Below are 24,093 nucleotides of genomic sequence, written 5' to 3'. Positions count from 1 at the left end.
ATGAATAAGTCCAGATAACTGTGACAGGTGTGGCTATCTTTATGGTCTACTGTTTGATCTACAGTAAAAATGTAGTAAAAATGATTTAAAAAAAACAAAAACAATGATAATTCTCATGTGATGCATTTATATGCATTGTTGTAGGATATTGTTAGTAAAACAATTAAATAAACTAAGTGAGAGTGTGAAAATTGAGTTTAAGAGTTTATTGTTTTTTTTTATTATAATTATGGATTTCATGTCAGTTTGGTTTGACAATGTAAGTCAATTTGACAACCTTAGACTACATTACAGTAGCCTACTGTACAATTTCCATTCAGCCAAGATTTGTAAAATGTATCTTATATTGTTTGTTATTTATTTAACTGATAGAATTACTAATCTGAAATAAGGTAAATGATAGTAATTATTAGGCAATTATAGTATATCTGGTAGCCAATTTCTGCATCCCTGATGCTAAATTTATGCATATCGCTTGTGTTTGATAAAAACGTCTCAGAGTCTGTTGCTTATCAGTTCTTGAGCTTGTGTGAGGCGTTCCAGTCGCTTCTTTAGATCAGCTCTCCTGCGTCCTCGCTCTGAGTCTTCACTCAACAGTCTGACCACATCTGCCCCGTTCCTCAATTCTAGCATCTGATGCCGCAATGTCTTAGCTGCATCCTTCAGCATGAAGAGAATTATCAGCATGGGCACATAGTCTGTAAGGCGTTGATAGACAATCTATATGGAGACAGGACATGGAAAAATAAAGATATTTAATCCACCTTTTGGGGTTGGCTTCCCTTTACAGTGATATATCTGGTGAATCTCTTGTGCCAAGGTACCTGCATTGTGTGGTTTGGTTGCACATACTGACTCAATTTAAAATTGTTATTAACTGATCATCGATCTGATCATAAAAATAAAAGTGTCTGGTAAAACCAAAATAGGGTTTTTACAGTGATTTCTTTTGAAGACTCTTTTTGGTTCCTCTAAGAACTTTTCAGTAAAAATATTTATGGCAATTGGTTGAAGACTCACTGAAGCATTGCATCACTGGTGCCTCATAAGCAACCACCTGCGTCATCAATACTCAGATTACTCTTCTTCAAGAAGATTTATTTGCCCATGGTAGTTGGTTTATATATTAGAATTCGTTGTGTTCATTGAGTGGATTATTCTCATTTTCTCAGGGTGAGCACAATACCATTTCAGAAAGGTGTGGCTCTGTGTACCTACTTCATTACAAGTGAGGATGCATATTGTCCTCGCACACTTAAGTGCGTTATGTTCTTGAGCTATCCGCATGCTCACTGAATGCTTAGCAACTCATCTCTGAGGTCCTGAAGCTACGCGTCTGGTCCACGTACCGTCGCAGTGCGCGGCCGGGACACAGCAAAGCCAGGGCTGGGTCTGCCTTCTCCATGGGCAGCGCTTGCAGGTTCACCATCTGGTCCCTGAAGGGAGTGGTGGTAAACTTGGGCATAAATCCGGGTCGAGGTCTCAGAGTAACCTGAGAATCATCTCGCCCGAACTCTAGGGCATGATTCATCAACTGAAAAAGCCTGCAGGTCCCCTACCCTCTTAATATGGAGGCGAGTGCAACCAGGAGCAACATCTTTAGAGACAAGATTTTCAAGTCTACTGATTGCAAGGGCTCAAATGGGTCATTCTGGAGTTTTCAGAGCACCAGAGACAAATCCCAAGTTCGGGGGTTTCGCCGTTCAGACGAACAGGTTCCACTTCAAGGTGTACACCTGTCTCATAGACGGTGCTTGCGCTGAAGTGATGTTCTTCATGTACCTTCAACCTCCTAGAGCCTCCGTGTCCTGTCAAGGGACCACACATGTAGTCTACAGAGATCTGGACGCGGATGCCACAGGGTGCCCCGTCTCTGAGAAAGTAGGTATTTCCTCAGAGGAATGCGCCAGGGAGGGGCTGTCGTGAGGAGCATCAGTTCTGGAAACCAGGTCCGAGTGGGCCAATACGGGTGGGCCAACCTCGTCCTCCCTGACTTTGCACAATGTCTTTGCTAGTAGGCTCACTGGGGGAAACACATACTTGCGTAGGCCCTGGGGCCAGCTGTGAGCCAGCGCATCTAAACCGACTGTCCCTCAGTCAGAGAGTAAAACAACTGGCAGTGGGATGTTTCTGGAGAGGCATACGAATTCAAGCAGTTCAACAATGACTGGACACGCTCCTCTGTGAGGTGTGCCGACTGTGAGACAGAGTCCAACTCCATACCGAGAAAAGAGATCCTCTGCACAGAGGCAAGTTTGATCTTTTCCCAGTGGACCCGAAAACCCGACCGGCTGAGGTGACTGAGCACCATGTCCCTATGTTCGCACAACTGATCCAGAGTCTGTGCTAGAATAAGCCAGTCATCGAGATAGTTGAGAATGCGAACACGGTGTTCTCTCAGGGGAACAAGGGCCTCCGCCTCCACCTCCGCCTGCGCGGCACGACACTTACCTGGTTCCATCGTTGGGCAGAGGGTGTGTGAGAAGGCCTAGAGACATCCTCGAGCCATCCACTTCTGCCCGCTGGCGACAGAGGAGGATGAGAGTGGTGTGGTTTTACGTGAGCCACTGCTCTCCATGCCCTCTTGGGACCCAGACATAGAGGAAATTGCTTCTTTGACAATTTGGGTACCGCTGGTTTTGAGGCCAGCAGCGGAAAAGAAAGAAATTGAAACCAATAATTTACCACACGGTCCTCCTCTGGGGGAGGGAGAGAAGCTTGTCTCTTCATCTCCCGAAAGGCAACTTCCTCCAACTCCAGGTTGCCCATCTCAGGGCCGCTTCACCTTACGCTTGCCGCTTGGCTTAGCAGGCGCCTGGATGGGCTGGGCACAACGCAGCTTAGGTGAAGGCTGCTGCTGCTGCGTGGGAGCGGGGGTGCTGCTGCAGTCGTAGGGGGGTGACCTCAGCGACGAACAGGCGATGCAACATGTTTTATGGCCTCCGTCTGCTTCTGTGCGGCCGAGTACCGCTGGGCGCAGCTCTCGACCACGTCACTGAAGAAGCCGTCATGGGAGACAGGGGAATTTAGGAACCGTGTCTTGTCGGCATAATGCATGTAGGAGCCATAAGGCTATTAATAATGTTACTCAATGTCATGGCTGTATGTAACTATTTTTCTGTACTTTTTCTGTATTCCTTGTGGTAAAGGGAAAGAATGGAATTCAGAATTCCTGAAGGTAGCCATCTTAAACAGGAAGTGATGTGGCAAGGGGCACGGGGGAAGGGAGAGAGTTTTTTTACCTACATTACACCACACTGCTTGTTTTGGAAGTAGTTTTGTCTTTAAGTTTTCACCTTTTTGTTACAATAAAGTTCAAGTCTTGCTAAAACAGGCGTAGTGTCAAAGATGCTTTCCCTCACGTAAGTGGCTAAAGAAGGAAAGGAAGCCACTACAATGCATGTCAGCCAGGCACAGCCAAAAGTGGCGTTCCTGGACCACCAGCGTGGAGTTACTACTAGGTAAGCCATTCATAGATGTAGACCAGTGCCAGATGGGTTGATTCTTTGCAACTTTGCTTTGTGAAACTAGTGGCGTTGATAGTACACACTTCAACTTTAAAGCCCCTTTGTATATTACACTTTTATTAATGACGATGCATTTACTGTCACTGTCAATAAATAAATACATTTCATAGTATGTGTTGCGACCCACCTCATAATACAGAACCAGTTTGTCTGGAACTAGATTTCTTGAATCCAATAACGCACAGCCTTTAGAATTGAAAATTGTGTCATCATCATCATAGAGGTTTTCGTCACTAGAGTCCATCCCAGTGTCCTTAGGGATGTCAGAGTCATCAAGTTTCTGTTGTAATACCTTGTCCTGAGTGAAGACCAGTTGTTCCATATCAATGAACTCCTTGATTCTTTTCTCCACTTTGGCCTCTTGTTTTGACTGAATGTCATTAATCATTTTCTGAGGAGTACATCATAATACATTGCCTTTACTACTACTACTATTACTACTGCTGCTGCTGCTGCTATTAATAATAATAATAAATTGTACTTACAGATACAATGTATCTCAATGGAGGGTACTGGTCAAAAGATAAATAACATATCTCTCTGAACACATCCTGAACAATCTCTGAAAATAAAATTTTAGTTTATGACAAGAAGGAAAATTGTAAATTGTTAATTACTATAAAAATGTTGAACATTGAAGCTACTTCAGAGTTACTCTGAAGTGCATTGAAAAATTGTTTATTGCTAATAATATCTGTTACACGGAGGTTGCAGCAGAGATGAAACAGGATCTAAGTGCAGCAACTTTATTCACAAAACAGAATCACAGGAACATGAACGGAACAACCAACTTAATGCAATGTAGAACTGACAAAGAACTGAAATAAACAGAAGGCTTAAACAGACAGGAAATATAGGAACTAGCGAAACTAATTAACAAGACACACCTGAACGGAAACTCAAATCAAAACAGTAACCATGGAAACAAACAGGCAGGGGGTGGAGAAAGACAGAACTGAACTAATTGATAGATTAACCAAACACGGACAAGAACAGGGGCCCGTTCTTCGTACGTTGCTTATTACATCCGAGATCAAATGACACATCCAAGATGATATCATCGTGCGAATCATGATCTGGCTAACTTGGTTCTTCGAACACACTTGCCGGATACGATTAGTATCGCTGGATTGAGTTATCTGAGATAATTGCGCGTTCATGCGCTGGTTAAAAGGGGATATGTATCGATAGTAGAAACATTGATCAGCAACGCTGCTATTGGCTGCTCAGCGTGGCCAAAGAGCGCGCTCAGTTTTTCTCCTCAGCAGAGCAAGAACTAATAGTCGAAGTTTATTCGGAATTTTAATGTTTAATTTAAACGCCAGGGAACACCTCAAAGTCTGCAAAAGCCAGGAGAGAGGGCTGGCAAAAAGTAGCAGACAATTTAAATCCGTTAGAACTTAGAAGTGGCCATTTTAGATGTTTTTATCACTTAATAGCCTATATTTTTGTATTTTAATAATTGCATAATTACTTTGTGCATTGTAATGTCAGTCACCATACTAGAACCTGGGAACAAATAAAAGTGAAGAACAAAAATATTCTACATAATGGTCATTTTTAGTTATATTATAGTCTCTTTTATAAAAGGCACTGTTAAATAAATGGTGTTCTGTTTATAAAAGCAACCAAGAAAAAGGCTGAGAAAAAATTAGAAAAGATCTTAGTAGCCTACACTGTAAAATAATTTTTGCTGCATTAAATTAAGGCCGTATAGTCATTTCAACTGTTAAATCTTGAGTAATGATGAATTGCTTTGACTTGTGAAAGTGAAAACTGATAAACTTATGTTAATGTACACATATTTTGCCATGAGTTATTGATCACATTTTTCCCCAGTTCATTGTAATGACATTGTGTTTTCCTCTTTTGTGCACTTTTACATAATACACACTTATCTGTTCCCAAGAAAGTGGTGGCTGAAATATGTGCAGTAAGTGGACATTTTCTAACTTTACAAAGGAAAGAAAGTATAAGACTTTGTAATGTCCATTTGTTTCCATTGCACTGGACAGTGAATAAACCCTCTCAGATAACTGTCATATGGAGGAACTAGCCTACCTGCAAGTGCATAAATAACTTTACTTAATTTATACTTGTATGCTTTACGGCTGCAATATAAGTTGCAGGATTCCACATCTACAGAAAGGCCCACAGAAGAGTCTGCACAGACAGAGGAGACATAGGCCTACAGGTGGGCAGTGTATAGCCAACTTCTCCTTTTTATTTGTTGCATGAGGCATGTGTCTAATATCTCTTGTTGCAGGCACCTGACCACTGGCTTTTCTTTACAAAGAACAATTGAAATAAAACTCAAGGAACTAAGCATATTTGTCTTTTATTAAACATTTAATGAAAAGTGTTTTTTTTTTTTTTTTTTGGCAATGTTGTGTAATATGGCACATACAGCAATGTCACAGGCCCTGTCAGGTGTGCAACCCTCAGACTTTTCAGACACTGAAATCTTCCCTTTAGTTAGCCAAAGTTCATATCATTGTGTGCCCTTGTCCTGGCTAGAGCTGCATTAAACCTGGTTTGGGTCAGGGAATGGGGTCATAAAACACCTGTCTGCAGTCAGGAACATGTCATAATCACCTATGAAAAAATGCAGTTCTGTTAGGATCAGCATAAGTGTATGTAATACAGTGAGCTTGATATTTAATTGTGGAACTTTTCTTACCACTTTCAAATAATGTGCATAAATGTGAATCTCTGAAAAATCTTAAGTCATGCACAGATCCTGGCCATTTTGCTTTCACATTTGTGATATGGAAGATTTTAGTCAACTGCCTTTTTTTATTTGATATAATATTACTAATCTGGAATATTAAGAATCACAATAGTAACTGGGCTGCACATTTACATTGTGAATCCCCTTTCTGTTCACATAATCGCCTTCATTGAGGCCTTGATGGCAGTCTATGGTCAAGCCTATAGTCTATGGTACCAATCACGTTAGTGAAGCCTGAGTGACATCTGTAATCGGCATGGTCATGATTGTATGATCTTCATAAAAAATTATGATAGCCTAAAAAAATAAATAAAAAAAAACTGCTTTACAACATTGGGTCTTAAGTGGCTTGGAAATGCCACAAAAAACAAACAAACCTAAAACTGTTTTTTTTAAACATAAAAGCGTCAAAAAACGACAATCTCACGAATCACGAGAAAAAATATATATCTCAGAAAGAAAGACAAGTGCACTATCGCGCTGCGCTTGACTTCCCGTATCAGCTCCGCTTATGAAGCCGGGATCTAATCCTGTTAACATGAAATAAGCCTGCTCCCGAGCAGGTTTAAGTTTGCGCACATGTTGCTATGACAGCAAGTCCAGGATGAGCGTTGAAGAACCAAACAATCCAGGATCATGCCAAATCGCCAACAATCAAATCCAGCTAAGTGAGTTAGCGACGTACGAAGAACGGACCCCAGAAATCTAAACAAACCGACATTGTGACAATCTGACTACACTGTATATTTATAAAATATACACTAACCTCGTACATGCTTCAGTGTTTCCATAGCTGGCTCTTGAAGGGCTGCCACATGGTCTTTGATGACACATTCAAATTCACAGAACTCACTGAATGTAAGCAATTCTCTGCCACGATGCATCTCATTATACTTTTCTATCATTTCATTCACTCTTGCTGTGACTACATTTTTAATAACAAAAAGGAAAGGTTAAGGGATTTGGTACAGTCCTGCAAAAGGCACATGGTTTGAACATCTTCACTCACATGATACTTCAGTGCCTCTTAGGTAGATGTCCCATTTCTTGAACACAGGACGTAGAAGTGCATTGATGTTTTTGTCTTTTAAATGTCCTGTTCTACTCAGTTCATTTATTTGATCGCTGAACTCCATTATTATCTATATAGGAAGAGAAAAAAAAAAATCATAATTTATGCGATAGATATATAGGCCTAGGTAAGATGCTAAGATGGATATATATTGTGCTTTATTCTCAGAGCTCTTACATCACTGAGAAAAGGTCCCATCAGCTCTTCTTCAACGGGTGGACCCTGCTCGTAGTTTTTAAGCTCCCTTTGAACGCTGAGTAGTTTAGTCTGAATCTGCTCAGTTAAGTAGGGTAGCGACTTCTGTGTCCATAAACACATATAATTGTATATATTAGCTGGCTAATTTAAAATAGTATTTAATCCTATTAAATTAATAAACTGTGACCACTTATGACAAACTAAAAATCACCAGCTTTTATGTTCTGATGAAGATTATTGTACAGTATATTATTTAAAGAAAGAAAGAAAGAAAGAAAGAGCCTAGGAGCATAAAAATAAAGTGCTTGCCTTGATATGATCAACCAGTTCTTTGGTTAGGTTGTCTGCCAAGCATCGAGTAGATGCTTTACCATCATTCAATAGAGAGCTGTCAATAAAAAAAGGTTATTATTATTATTATTATTATTATTATATAAAAGTTAGAATTACCTGAAATATCTGTGGTTCCTAAAAAATGTTTTTTCCATTTCCATGGCTTTAGAAAGAGGGATTTTGTTATTGATGTCACTCTGACCACGGCATCGCACAATAATGTAGCCCTTGCTGAGAGGAATGACTTTGCCTTGGACAATGTTCAAAACATCACTCTCTGCTCCTCTGTCAATAAGGTCTGGTTTTGTGAGAATTGCTATGCCATGAATTCAACAAAAAAAAGTTAAAAGTTAGGAAAAGCATGAATCATAATGCTACAGGTTGGTCTGAAGAAATAAACTAGAAATACGAAAAGTTGGCAAACCAAGAGTTCTGTATCCATCTGGGTCTACATCTTGTGCCATTCTCAGTGCTTCTGTTGTCGCTATGTCAACATTGCAGGGCACAACCACTAAAATGATGGTTTCACTTTTGGCAGTATATTTCAGTATCAAGTTTTTGATCTAAAAATGAAAGATAAAATGTCCTTTGGTTAAAAATATGAGAATCTTTAAGCCACCATGAAACACCACAGCACCCATTATACTTATGCAATATAGAATACACCATTGCAAATAAATAAGTAAATAAAACATAAATGAATAATAATGAACATAGATGCATTAATGTGTATTATGAATGATGAAAATGTATTAAGAAAGTATTTTTCTCTCTCTCTTCTTGAGTTCACGGTGACATCTGTCAGCTACAAACAGACTTAGTGCATCAAAAAAAAGTGTTGATTAAATCCACTGATTTGAAGTGCAGGTTGACAGCTTAAATGCCTGTTTACACAAATGTTTATATATTAACATGATTTTAAACAGCCATTTAGATTTTTGTTTTAACTATTCACTCACCTGATCGCCAATATCATCAGGTTGACCATGTACAGGTACACGGGTTATACCAGGTAGATCAATCAGAGTGAGGTCACACACATCAGGAGATGAAATTTCCAAAGAGATGAGTTCATCACATATTCCAACTGTATTTCCAGCAAGCTTGTTTTGAGCTGTCAAATATACATGCATAAGTTTGCAGCAGATTCAAACAAGACTAGTTTGGGATTTTCAAGTGGAATATTTCAAGTCAAATTCCAATTGACTTTCTGAATTTGAATTGAGGAAGCAAACATTCTGAGTTTTGCTCAACTGTGTTAAACACAGATGCAATATAAGCTAGTGCTTTTTCGAAGATGACATTCGTCAGGGCATCATTACAACTGATGCTGGTTATGATCTGTAAGGGTTTCTGTTCATACTGACCTTCTCTGACAAAGTTATCCACCATTAATGGGTCATGAAAGGTTTCGTTGTGACCACGGTAGGAAATGGTCCCTGACCACGGTCCTTTTTTTAACTTCCGTAATTTCAACTCAAGAGGACAGCGAGTGACAATACCTTAAAAAAATATATAAGCACAATGTTTCTCAAGGATCTCAAGGTATGTTGGTCCCTAGTTTTCAAATCTAATTTATTTCGTCACATTGCATCAAGATCATCTCCTCCTTCTTCTACTTATATGATATTGAGTACACTCATTGCATCGTGCCGCAAGAATAGATGTTTCTCGGATGTGTCATTAATGTGAAGATTTGAACAACAGTGTCACGATCATCAGCTTAAGTGCCCTTGATAGCCACCAGAGGGCACTCCAAACCTGACTATTGCCACACCATCTCAGACTATTACCCATAACCCACTACACAGACTATTAGGCTTGTTTGAGATGCGCTTTGCCTTGCCTGAAATGTATGCGAGAGTAGGCGGCTGCAGTGAGAGGAGGAGTGAAAAAAGCGCAGGCAAGCCGGACAAATCTCTCTTCTCGTAGTGGATCTGACACCTGCGAGATCAAAGATGAATATCGCGGGATTCACGCTCGTGCACAGTGCTTTTATATGAAAATAAATAAAATGAACAAGACACCCAAAGTACTTGTTATTTAATTCCATTCCAAATACATGTTTATCAATATTTTTTTCTTTAATACAGACGTGTTTTTATTTATTTATTTATTTTTCATAAAAATTAAATTGCATAACCCAAAGACATCGCACTGTCAGATAGTTTGGGAATATTCACACATAACATATACACATAAAACCTGATATTAAAATCAAACATTTTAAAAGAGAACAATACATCACAGTTGTTTAAACCAATGAGCATTAAGCTGTGTCGTCAGCAAGTCGTTTCCCATCGTGCTTTTGATCAGCGCAGTCGGTGGAGAGCAAACGCGCGCGACTGCAGAATCCGACAGGTGTGCCTTGCGCTCGCGAGAGATTTTTGACATACGTCAGCATGACATCAGATCAAGGCGGACCGCACTCGGACACATTTCTAACCGGCATGCATCTCGCGCTGATCACCGGTGATCGGTTCTGCGCAGATTTTGCTCATCTCAAACAAGCCTATTGTCACACCATCCAGAGACAATTTATATAAGAGACATGCCACTTCCTCAATCCTCAATACAACTATATAAGGAAAACCCGTAACGGCAAAGATGGCGGTTGTATGCACATGTCCCGCCCCTCCCGCTGGAAAGCCAATCATCTGCTTTTAACAGTCAGCAGCTGACCAATAAGGAGCGAATGTACAGTGAGGTGACATAACTGCCATTCAACCTGTGCTTTCGCGCTGTGGCTGGCGCTGAGCCAAAGACGGACGCGCTCAGCGCTTGTCATAGGCTATATCACAACTGTTCAGTGTTTTTAACCACATAATGTTTATTTTAGGTTTCAGATATTTAAATATAATTGTTTAAGTGCTTGGCACAACACCGGCATTCTGGATAGAGACGTAAATGAAGTTGGTGTCGTGAACGTGAACCCTTGCGCATGCGTAGTAAAAGTATAACCTGTGGGGGAAAAGGCGTTTTAAACCTTATTTTGGGGCAAAGTCATCAAACTTTTTCAGCGATTTTTATCATATTTTACTGCTGTTTCTATATATGCAGTTTTTATGTCCCGGTGACCAGTGAAAGTGCAGTTCTGACTCTCTGCCCATTCATTTAGATAGGAGCCTGGTCTTGTTAGTCCGAAATAGCTGCCCGGAGGCGTTGCCAAGATGGCGGCCGAGTGGCATGACTTGCCTAAAAGGACTTTGCACCATCTCAGACTACATTACCCATAACCCACTACACGGACTATTGCCACACCATCTCAGACTACATTACCCATAACCCACTACCCGGACTAATCAACCATTATTGTTAACAGCTGTCTCTCATTAGCTTATTACCACAGCCTATATAAGCCTGTATCTCAGTCATTCATTGTGAAGTATTGCCTAGCATCTCTGAGCATTCTCCCTGGTTTTATGTGTCTTGGTTCTGTGATTTTTGCCTGTGTCCCTTGCCTTTTTTTGGGGGGGGGGACTGCCTTCCTGTGCTTGACCCTTTGCCTGTTACGATTCTAGATTACTCAATAGAAGCTGCATTTGGAGGTGGTTTGAAAAGTGTTTCCAATCATATTTTTACAGATGAGTATCAGTCAGGACACTCTGGCAGCTCGAATTGGATTTCAAATTATTTTACATCACTCTTGCTACAACTAGTGGTGGGTAGATCAAGGCTTCGTGAAAAAAATGAAACCGTTGAAGCAAATGTGCCATATTGTGTCGAGGCTTCGAAACAATCCTACACCCGTCTCAACGGTGACACCTAGTGGTCACTTGCAGGTGTTGATCTGAAACAACCTTGACAACGAGTCATTACTTTTTGTGTTTTTTTATTATTGTATTTTTCTAATATGTGAAGCTTGTAACCTGTAGGCTCCTCACTGTGCATAATGTTATTTTGGTCATGAAAAATGAATATTAATAAAAGAAATCAAGCCACAATGTCTAAATTTTTTATAGATTTTTATTCAAAAATATTAATTTCTCTGCTGTGGAAGGACTTAGCCTACTTCTTTTTTTACAGATAATTTCTCCAGCCTTTGAAAAAATCCTCTCACAAGGGACACTTGTTGCTGGTGTAGCAGATGGGGTATTTCCCTCCATTATTCCCCCTGGTGGAGAATGGGAATAATTTCCCCATAGACTCAGCTGTGTCAGATTCCGTCTGGGTAACGGCGTGCTTCCAGCTCGGAGCCGTGTAAGCGCATCTGTAATCAGCAGGATACACGGACCCAAACTACGCTGCTGTTTTTATCTCTCTTGTAAATTTGCTGTGTTTTGTCTATTTATTTTTATGGAATCTGTAATTTTAAGTGGGTTCTGTGGGTTCTCTCTGGGACATCTGAAGGGGGGTATTTGGCCCACCTCCATTTAGGGTGTAGTGTTAAACACACTTGAGTGTGGATTTGTTTCATTGCCTTTGTAGTGTGGGACATTAGCGTGTGGGTGTAGTGAGTGATTTCTTACAAGGTGGGTCAGAGATTCTTTCTCCTGTTAATGTCTTCGATTAACCCCCAGTCTTTATTTATTTTCTCTGTTTTTCTTTATTTTATTTTTTTATTTTTTTTATTTTTTTAAATGCCTTTTTTTTGTATTAACATAATTAAGAGATAAATGTTTGGAAGGTATTTATTAGTGAATGTGGTGTTTTTTCAATGTGAGAAGATTTTATGTAATAACTTTTTTTTTTTTTAATTGTCAGAACCGTCTCAGTCCTCTTTGGGAAGAACGAACCTGTGTTGTCTGAGCATATCCTTGGGTGAAAGTCCCGAGGTGGCGTAGTTGGCTACATTGAACATCTTATTAGAGTTTATTTAATGTGAACTTCCTTGCTGTCTAGCTTTGCTCTTGTCCCCCACTCTGCCACACTGGCATGCAAAGATATTTTTTAGCAAGGACATACAAATAATTATATTTCAAACAATGCATACCTTGCTTAGATGGCCCAGCAGTGTCAGTAGCAGGCCTAGGTACAGGGGGAATGCTACCATCCTCTGCACCCTGCAAAATGGCGCATCATGGATGATGTATTGTTGCAGTAGGCTAGCTGCCGATCACAATACATACATCTCACTTTATTTGGGGTTTCCAAATGGAAATGCTCCCACACCACAGATGTACGACATCTCTTCTGTGGAGCCTCCATTTTTATTTATCTATCTCTTTATCTATGTATCTATATATGTATCTATCTATTAATCTATCTGTCTATATATATTTCTCTCTATGCATCTATTAATTTGTCACTATATGTATACTCTGTCTGTCTCTAGCCTATCAGTCAATGTGTAAATTTCAATATAACTAAACAAATCTACACTATAAATGTCACTATATCACCAAAAATCTGCGCTTCGGGATCTCGAAAAGCTTCGGAACGTCAGTTTCGCGTCAGCCATCCCTAGTTACAACCATAGACTGTACAAAAATATGGACGTAGTGTCCTTGACGTCACCCGTAGGTTTCTGAAGACCGTTTTTGAAGCCTAAAGTGGGCGTGGCCGACCGTCGCCATCTTGGCAACTCCCGAATTTATTTATTTTTACAGTCAGACAATGAACTGAGGTAACGTGACGGCTAACAGACAGCAGACAAACGGCTAATGATGACTAATGACCACAGCAGTGGGAATCCACCTGTCACTCTTAATTATGCAGAAATTTTAAGGCTTAATATAATTTAAACGGATGAGTTATAAAAAAATTCACCCCCCTCACAGTTGTCATGAAGGGAAAAATAAGCTATATAGACCAAAGACACTTTTTGCACCAGGCTGTTAACATGTTTTTTTTTCTGCTGTAAAATGGGCATTTTAACATGGGGGAGATACAGATTTGACTCACTTCTGCACCCAGCCTCAAGCGGCCAGTCGATGAATTGCCGTTGAATTCACTTCCGTGTTGGTTTTAAGAGAGAGACAGGGAGGTTGCCGCTTGGTTACAACACACAACGATATTGTCAAAACCAGTGATTGAAATGCCGGACGTATTCAAATGGTATGTCCAAAGATTTCGGTCATGACTACAGCACGGAACATCACAATATATACCAGTCGCCTCATCAAAAATAACTCAGAGATTAATTTTAAACTCCAAGACATAGCCATCAACAGACAAGGCCAGCATTATGAAGCTGATGATGAGTGCCATGACTTCAGTCTTAGAACTATTTCAGTAAAGACAATTGTTAGACATCCATATATTTTTTCTCATATATACAATGGTAAGAAACATCCACATAGAACGGGTTTTCAATGAATATAAATCTGTTTGTCATCAGCATACAAGTGATCTCAATAGTGGACCAAGTGGGAAAATATACATGAAAACAAAACAAAAACAAAGTACTTTCAGAGTCTTACCACTTCCTCGAGGTAAAGCCACCCCAGAGAGAGCCTCCAACACAGAACTCTTTCCAGAACTCTGATCTCCCACCACTGCAATGGATGGCAGATCTATATCCTTATCAAGAGCGATCATCCTCAAAGAGTCAATCAACTCAATCAAAGGCTGAACAGACTCAATGAAATTACTGTGGAATGCTCCATGAGTTTGTGAGTCTGAAAATGAGCTTTATAATAAAAACATTGGGAGAGAGAAAGAAAAATGTTATCTACTTAGTGGACAGACATCACAAGAGACATCATAAGAGACATTTATTTTTTCGAACCAACATGTCATAAAAAAGAGTGATGAAAATGACATTTTAAATATATTAGTAAAAATATTGAGACTTTTAACTTTCTAGGGCTAATTTCAAAGCTAGCATTTTTTATATTCTAAATACACACAATAACATTATACTCTCATGCTTAATTTGCATAATTAGACAATTACACAATAACATTTTCATATAAAAATATTTTAATTTTCATATCAGAATGTATTTATAATTATTGTTTCTTATTGCATTTAAAGCTTATTTCTTCACTAACACTGTACTATTGATGGTATTGTCAGGACTCGGGTTTGATCTTCCTTCTGTTTTCTTCCTTCTTTGTGTTTGTTTCTGTCTTTTCTACGTACATTTGCACACAGCTGTTTGTGTTTCACAATCTGCCCTGTTGTGTTGTGGTACCCTGTTCCTCTCCTGCATTCACTGGTGTCTGACTTTTTTACACAATGAATATTTGAATAGTTTATTTTTTATTTTACTCATTGTTTAGATTATCATAATGTTGATCATGCATACATTCATTATATATATATATATATATATATATATATATATATATATATATATATATATATATATATATATATATATATATACAGTGCTATGCATAAGTTTAGACACCCATGCTAAAGTTGACTAAAAAGAGGAATAAAAAATCATCTTTTGGAAATTGAACTTAATGCCTTAATTTAAAAAATGAGGAAAAATCCAACCTTTAAGGACACCAACTTTCTTTGTGAATGAATAATGTATGGTAAATAAATAAATGTTCTTCCTTAAAATACAGGGTGCATAAGTTTGGACACCTCTATGTTAAATTCCCATAGAGGCAGGCAGATTTTTATTTTTAAAGGCCAGTTACTTCATGGATCCAGGATACTATGCATCCTGATAAAGTTCCCTTGGCCTCTGGAATTAAAATAGCCCCACATCATCACATAGCCTTCACCATACCTAGAGATTGGCATGGTTTTATTTCAGTTAGCCTAATAGCTTTGCATTGAGAGATGATCTTATGGAAAGTACTCCATGCCAATCTCTAGGTATGGTGAAGGCTATGTGATGATGTGGGGCTATTTTAATTCCAGAGGCCAAGGGAACTTTATCAGGATGCATAGTATCCTGGATCCATGAAGTAACTGGCCTTTAAAAATAAAAATCTGCCTGCCTCTATGGGAATTTAACATAGGGGTGTCCAAACTTATGCACCCTGTATTTTAAGGAAGAATATTTATTTATTTACCATACATTATTCATTCACAAAGAAAATTGGTGTCCTTAAAGGTTGGATTTTTCCTCATTTTTTAAATTAAGGCATTAAGTTCAATTTCCAAAAGAAGATTTTTTATTCCTCTTTTTAGTCAACTTTAGCATGGGTGTCTAAACTTATGCATAGCACTGTATATATATGCATAGCACTGTATATATATATATATATATATATATATATATATATATATATATATATATATATATATATTTCAATAAAGATTGAAAGTCTAGGTCTGGCAATAGGGTAGAACAATAAAATATATTAATAACATACATTTTTAGTAATCAAACTGTCAAACACCTGAAGCATACCTCTCTTCTCTTTGAGATTTGTAATCTGTAAATGTGTCCTGATCATCCATAATTTGTCTGCAAATGAATTAAGAAATTCTAAACAGAGATGTGTTTTGTTAACAACATATTTAGCATTAACAAAAAGACACATTTAAGATAAAATGTAGTACTTTACTATGTGCAGTACTATTCAAGTGAAAGTTCAAAAGAAAATGTTGTCTACCTTATGGTCCTGTTCAATGTTGTTCAAAAGTTCAGAATCCCATAGGTTTATATAAGCCATCTTTCACACTATTTTCAACATTAATTAACAGAATGTACACCAATAAAAGTCAAGTTTATTGTTTGTGATCAACTGATTATGAGATGACTCAGGTTGAATTACCCATCATTTCTGGAAGCACAATGACAGATGCAGTCAGAACTGATTCATATTATACATTCTTAATTGTATAACAAATCTGTTTTTTTCTTTTCTTTTCTCAAGTCATTTCTCTCAATTAATATTATCAAGTCAATTTTTACTTGTCTTGCTTCCTTTTAGTAATTTTCAGGTTACAGCTGTGATACTGTGTGTGCTGTTATCCTCGATTGCCTTGGTTTTCCATCGTGTTTGGTGCTCATCTACTGCTGTGTTTGTGGAATGCAGCATTCCATTTCTATCCTTGTTCTCTCTGTTATTGATCCATCATTACTCACCTGTTCTGTTGTGCTTTAATAAACATTCCAGACTCTGGTTCATGCCATACCTCTGTGTAGTGTGCTTCTCTGACAATGAGTCTTCTGGCAACTGTAGGAACTTACTCTAATGACAAAAATACTCTTTTGCCTAATAACTCTTTAATACCTTTTAAAAGATTTTACAATACAATACAATATTTATTTATAAAGCACATTTAAAAACAACCCAGGCCGACCAAAGTGAATAAAACTAAGAAACTAGAAAAATAAAACTTCCAAAATTAAAGAGCACACAACAAGAGTAAAAAAAATAATCAAACCTATGGTCAAGAAAGCCAGAGAGTAGTTATGTCAAAGCAATAACTAAATCAGCATACTATCATCTGAAAAATATTGCAAGAATTAGATGCTTTGTTTCCAGACAAGACTTAGAGAAACTTGTGCATGCTTTCATCACCAGCAGGGTGGATTATTGTAATGGACTCCTCACTGGCCTTCCCAAAAAGACCATAAGACAGTTGCAGCTCATACAGAACGCTGCCGCCAGGATTCTGAGCAGAACCAGGAAATATGAACATATCACACCAGTCCTCAGGTCTTTACACTGGCTCCCAGTTAGATTTAGGATTGATTTTAAAGTATTATTACTGGTATATAAATCATTCAATGGCCTAGGACCTCAATATATTGAAGATATGCTCACTGAATATAAACCCAACAGATCACTCAGATCACTAGGATCATATCAGCTAGAGATACCAAGGGTTCACTCTAAGCATGGCGAGTCTGCTTTTAGCTATTATGACAGCCGCAACTGGAACCAGCTTCCAGAGGAGATCAGATGTGCTCCTACTGTAGTCACATTCAAATCCAGACTCAAAACACTTCTGTTTAGCTATGCATTTACTGAATGAGCACTGTGCCACTGTTCATCTGACTGTTTGTACTGTACTGTATTTTATTTTTTATTTTTCTAAACTGTTTTAATTATTCTTTTTATTTATTATTTTAATTTCTTCTATGTAAAGCACTTTGAATTGCCATTGTGTATGAAATGTGCTATATAAATAAACTTGCCTTGCCTTGCCTTGGTATTGATTCTATGGGTATTGTCATCAGCGTGACTGGTGTCTGAGGCATGTGTAAACAAAAGCCAATAATCATTATGTAATGGAGTTACACGTCATCAGCTTTTTTGTCTTCAGGACTGCTTGTTTATATGCGTGTGTAAGACAAGAGTCTGTTGGAGTATTGGACTCTTGAGGGAGCTGGGTGCACTCATTATGTTGCATTTGAGGTAAGAAGCTCTGATCTTGCTTGATTTTCTCCTGAGGGATAAAAATCTAGAGTTTGCACTGAGTGTGTTCGGCTCTTGACTCCTTTTATGCTTCCGAAGCTCCACACGATCTATCACTTCACAGATTTCGGCACCACTAAACACAAAATGAAAGTAAAAGCGGCAGCCCCTCACGACCCGGTCCTCTCTCGTCTTTCACTGTCGTCGCTCCTCATTTTGTGCTTCTGAAGCTCCTCCGTGAGATACGAGACCGGTACAGCGCACAGGTGATGCTCATTATCAATCGCCACCGGCCTCGCGCTGTTCTCTCAAGGCTCTCGGCCCCAGCCTGCTTACCTCAAACCATTTTATGGATCACTATTGACATATACGAGTGATTAGAATTATATGGTATGATTTGTGTTTGTGCCACTGTTACATGTATGGTAATATCAAGTTTAATGTTCACCTCCATTATAGAACATGCACGAGTGTGATTCCCGAATCTGATCACCACTGTTTTGCCAACAGGTACAGAACATATGTGTGGCGAGGGGGGCGTGGTTTTGCTGAGTCTGTAGCGGGAGAGAGAGGACGGAACAGAGCGGAGCGTAAGTAGGTCAAGTGCAGATGATGAACACCTGTGTCTGATTTCAGTAATTGGCGTGGAGAGACCGGATATAAGCCGGAGTGGGACAGAGAGAGAGAGAGAGAGACGAGCTGGGACCTCGTGTGTGCTGAACTGAACCTTATCACACTGGTGGCGAAACCCGGGAAGGAAGAAGATCGCCGCCGCCATGCAGTCCTCGCCAGGTACGCCATTTGCGGACATCATCCAGTCGCTCGCCGGTCTTCACCAAGAGCAACACCAACACCTGCTGGCGATCAAGGAGGAGCAAGACAAACGGTTCGAGGCGCTCCTCCGATCCCAGCATGAAGACCGCGAGCTGTTCCGGAGCTGGGTAGACCGGGAGGTTCGGGCCATCCCCTCATCTAAAGACAGTCCATCCCCTCTGCCTCTCAACAAGATGGGTCCTCAGGATGAACCAGAGGCATTTCTGGACTTATTTGAGAAATCGGCAGAGGATCGGGGATGGCCCACCGAGGACTGGCCAATGCGGCTTATCCCTCTGCTGTCTGGGGAAGCGCAGATAGCCGCACACCAACTGCCAGTCCAAAATCTCCTGGTCTACCAGGACCTCAAGCGTGCCATACTCCAGCGGGTCGGTCGGACCCCAGAACAACATCGACAGCGGTTCAGGACCCTAACCCTGGAAGAGTCCGGCCGACCCTTCGTGATGGCACAGCAGCTCCGGGACTCCTGCCGCAAATGGTTGATGGCCGACAAAAGCGACGTCGAGGATGTGATCGATCGTGTGGTACTGGAGCAGTTCGTGGCCAGGCTGCCTAGGAAGACTGCACAGTGGGTCCAGTGCCACCGCCCGACGTCGCTGAACCAGGCCATCCAGCTGGCGGAGGACCAGATGGTGGCGTGCCCAGGGGTCGGCGAACCCCTACCATCTGCATCTCTCTCTCTCTCTCTCTCTCCCCCTTCTCACTCTCTCTCCAAACCTGTCCCACTTCCCAGGTCACACGGAGGGCTCCCACCGAAGCCAGCGCCAAGATGGAGAACGGGCTATTCGGCAGAGCCAACAGATGCGCCCAGGGCTCCTCCCAGGGGAGGGAGCTCGACCACTGGATTCTTCACACCGCAAAGTCCAACGCCGCTCTCTCCACGCCAATCGCTTGACCCGCTTCCTGCCGCCAGGGTGGCGGTAAAGTCTGGGCCAGCCTGCTGGCGCTGCGGGGACCCAGGACATTTCATTGACCGGTGTCCAGTGATGGAGGTGGGGACATTGATCCGGGTCCCTGACGCGCCACAGGCTGCCCTCGATCAAGCTGGCCTATACCAAATACCAGTGAGTATCAAGGGGGGTACATATCAGGCTTTGGTGGATTCAGGATGTAACCAATCCTCCATTCATCAAAGCCTGATTCAATCTAGAGCATTGGATAATAGCCGCATGGTTAAGGTTCGGTGTGTGCACGGGGAAGTGGTGAAGTATCCTATTTTGCCTGTGGATATTCAATTTAGGGGAGAAAAGCATAGAATAGAGGTGGCAGTTAATCCGCACCTCCGGCATCCGATAATTTTGGGTACTAATTGGCCCTCATTTAATAAATTATTGGGGTATTTATGTGCGGATGCCTCTTGGGGGAAAAGAGATGAGAGTAGAACAGCGGTTGCACAGTTGGGAGAGGCTGAGCCAGAACCTCTGGAGCCTGTTTCTGGGGAACAGAGTGCTCTGGAGCGAAACATCCTCACATCCTCAGCATGATGATTTTCCCCTGGAACAGTCCCAGGATGAAACGCTGAAAAATGCATTTGATCAGGTTCGTTCTATTGACGGTCAGCTTCTTCATCCTGATCAACCGCTCTCCTATTCTTATTTTTCAATTTTAAAAGATAAGTTGTATCGGGTGACCCAAGACGCCCAGACAAAACAAGATACAACCCAGTTATTGATACCTAAAAGCCGTCGGGAAATGCTTTTCCAGGCGGCTCATTGTAATCCATTTAGGACAGACAAACGGCTACACTAAACCGTCTCATGGCCCGGTTCTTTTGGCCAGGCATTCACGAGAATGTGCGCAGGTGGTGCGCGTCCTGTCGTGAATGTCAGTTGGTGAGTCCACCGGCCACCCCAAAAGCACCATTGTGCCCCCTACCATTAATGCAGGTCCCCTTCGAACGAATTGGTATAGACCTCATGGTCCATTAGAACGGTCAGCGTGGGGACACCGCTTTGCATTGGTCCTGGTGGACTATGCAACACGGTATCCTGAAGCAGTGCTGCTCCGTACTATTTCTGCTAAGAGCGTGGCGAGCACACTGTTTCAACTAATCTCCCGGGTGGGAATTCCGAAAGAAATTCTCACCGATCAGGGCACGGCGTTTATGTCACGTACTATTCGCGAGCTTTATGAATTATTGGGCATTAAATCGATTCGAACCAGCGTCTATCACCCTCAAACGGACGGGTTGGTCGAACGGTTTAACCGCACGTTAAAATCCATGATTCGTAAGTTCGTACATGAAGACGCCAAAAATTGAGATAAGTGGTTAGAACCCCTCTTGTTCGCTGTACGGGAGGTCCCGCAAGCCTCCACGGGGTTTTCCCCCTTCGAGCTTCTCTATGGACGTCAGCCCCGTGGGGTGTTGGACGTCCTTAGAGAGACTTGGGAGGACGTACCTTCTAATAGCAAAAATGAAATTCAATATGTCATGGACCTGAGAACAAAACTCCACACTTTGGGGCGGCTATCAATGGAGAATTTGTTACAGGCACAGGACAAACAAAGTCGGTTGTACAACAGGGGGTCTAGACTACGTCAATTTACACCAGGAGATAAAGTGGGGAGGAGGATCTCGGTCCAGAAGTGAGTTCAAAATCTCAATCTCTCGCTCTGGCCCCTGGAGGAGACCACCTCTCACCCTCGCAGCTCACTGATATAAAATCAATACAAGCAGATTTTGCTGATGTGTTTTCACCCCTGCCTGGTCGAACGAATCTCATTCAGCACCATGTTGAGACTGAGCCGGGCGTGGTTGTTCGCAGCCGGCCGTATAGATTACCAGAACACAAGAAAAAAGTGGTTCAAAGTGAATTAGAAGCAATGCTAGAAATGGGAGTGATAGAAGAATCCAACAGTGACTGGGCAAGCCCGATAGTTTTAGTTCCCAAAACGGACGGCTCAGTACGGTTCTGTGTGGATTACAGAAAGGTGAATGCTGTGTCAAAATTCGACGCATATCCAATGCCTAGGGTTGATGAATTGCTTGATCGACTAGGTACTGCTCGTTTTTATTCGACACTGGACTTAACCAAGGGTTATTGGCAGATCCCCTTGTCTCCCATGACCAAAGAAAAAACAGCTTTCACAATGCCGTTCGGATTACACCAATTTGTTACTCTTCCGTTCGGATTGTTCGGGGCTCCAGCAACCTTTCAGCGTCTGATGGACAGAATTATCCGGCCGCATGCTGCATATGCCGCTGCATACCTGGATGATATCATCATCTATAGTGGTGATTGGCAGCGACATATGCAGCATTTGCGAGCTGTACTGAAGACGCTGAGAAGGGCTGGGCTCACGGCCAATCCGAAGAAGTGTGCAATTGGGCGGGTGGAAGTAAGATATCTGGGCTTTCACTTGGGTCATGGACAGGTGCGTCCACAAATTGACAAGACGGCAGCAGTTGCGACTTGTCCAAGACCCAAGACCAAAAAGGAGGTTAGACAGTTCCTGGGGCTGGCGGGTTATTACAGAAGGTTTGTACCTAATTTTTCGGACACCGCCAGCCCGCTGACTGATTTAACTAAAAAGGAGGCACCAGATATGGTTCAGTGGACGGAGCAGTGTCAGCAGGCTTTCACCCAGATAAAGGCTGCTCTGTGTGGCGGTCCGCTCTTACATGCTCCGAACTTTTCTCTCCCCTTTATTCTACAGACAGACGCGTCGGACAGGGGGTTGGGCGCCGTCCTGTCCCAGGAGGTGGAGGGTGAAGAGCGGCCGGTGCTGTACATCAGTCGCAAGCTCTCTAAGAGAGAGACTATGTACAGCACCATAGAAAAAGAGTGTTTGGCCATCAGATGGGCCGTTCTCACCCTCCGCTATTACCTCCTGGGACGGGAGTTCACCCTCTGTTCGGACCACGCTCCCCTGCAGTGGCTCCACCGCATGAAAGATACCAACGCGCGGATCACCCGTTGGTATCTAGCTTTACAACCCTTTAAATTTCAGGTGATCCACAGGCCGGGTGTACAGATGGCTGTAGCCGACTTCCTCTCCAGGAGGAGGGGGGGGGGGAGGCTGCAGACCGGATGGCTCTCTGGCCTGAGTCGGGCGGTGGGGGTATGTGGCGAGGGGGGCGTGGTTTTGCTGAGTCTGTAGCGGGAGAGAGAGGATGGAACAGAGCGGAGCGTAAGTAGGTCAAGTGCAGATGATGAACACCTGTGTCTGATTTCAGTAATTGGCGTGGAGAGACCAGATATAAGCCGGAGTGGGACAGAGAGAGAGAGAGAGAGACGAGCTGGGACTTCGTGTGTGCTGAACTGAACCTTATCACAAAATGTTTCAAATGTGTTGTTTTTTAACTGTTTATTATGTAGTTTACATGTATGTAAAAGGAAGTAATCATTTAGATTGGTTGCCAACAGAATACAAATCTATCCTAAAGTGCATATTGGTGTCCATCGTGAGTTATACACAACACATCGCAGAGACACCCGTTACACAAGTATATTATTTCTTTTGATATTTAGTGGCATTTTAAGCTTATCTGTCCCTTTTAAGGTGATTTCATTCTTTGCTGGCTCTCAAAGGTTAACTGTTTGTAAGTTTTGCCATTCTTTGATCTTCTCTCTCTTCTTTCTTTACTTTTCGTTATTCTTTATATGATTTGTTTGTTTAGTTGTATGTATCCATTGTATCATTTATTCAAATTCATATCCACGCTTGATTGTCTCTGTTGCTGCTCACAGATCAAGTCACTTTAACGTTTGGTATTGCTACATGCGTTTTGTACTGTTTAGTGCTATATAGAATAAGAAAGTTAGTCTTCTTGGCCAGAAGAATAACCTTCCTTAAAGAGTTGATAGAAGGTCGTACTGTCGGTTTGGTGGACGAACAGATCAGTCGATTTAAAATTAATTCTGCTAAAACTGATTCTGGAAGCTGATCTATATATTAACTATAACACACACACACACACACACACACACACACACACACACATATACTGTATATAGATCATAATGTGTTATTTCCCTTTTGAGCTAATTTACTAATTTAAGTCATAAATTTGGTTCCAGGGAATACATGAACTGATGAACAAATAAATGCAATGTCAGTTAATTGGATAACATCTGTGTTAAATACATAAATGTTCTTGCGTGGCCTCAGCTTCGGACATCATCAGTTTTGTGAACTATAGTTCAGTGGCATAGACTACTGTCAGGCTGTTGTGGA

At 41.3% G+C, this 24,093-nt stretch overlaps 1 protein-coding gene across 1 annotated transcript; it reads right to left on the bottom strand.

Annotated features, from left to right (window-relative positions):
• Window positions 1-454: 454 nt before the first annotated feature.
• Window positions 455-16,171, bottom strand: LOC307167230 (interferon-induced GTP-binding protein Mx-like; the record flags this gene model as incomplete). The annotated part of the gene is made up of 13 exons (XM_079886219.1): window positions 455-720; window positions 3,655-3,918; window positions 4,013-4,089; window positions 7,025-7,183; window positions 7,268-7,400; window positions 7,508-7,630; window positions 7,838-7,916; window positions 7,979-8,177; window positions 8,286-8,424; window positions 8,821-8,975; window positions 9,229-9,363; window positions 14,224-14,393; window positions 16,122-16,171. 13 exons carry the CDS (start codon window positions 16,169-16,171, stop codon window positions 496-498), a joined length of 1,908 nt encoding a protein of 635 aa, XP_079742345.1. The 3' UTR covers window positions 455-495.
• Window positions 16,172-24,093: the final 7,922 nt, after the last annotated feature.

This window comes from Squalius cephalus, assembly GCF_949319135.1.
Source record: "Squalius cephalus genome assembly, chromosome: 11".
NCBI lineage: Eukaryota > Metazoa > Chordata > Actinopteri > Cypriniformes > Leuciscidae > Squalius > Squalius cephalus.
The sequence above is the reverse complement of the archived record's forward strand: the minus strand, read 5'-3'. Positions and strand labels throughout refer to the sequence as shown.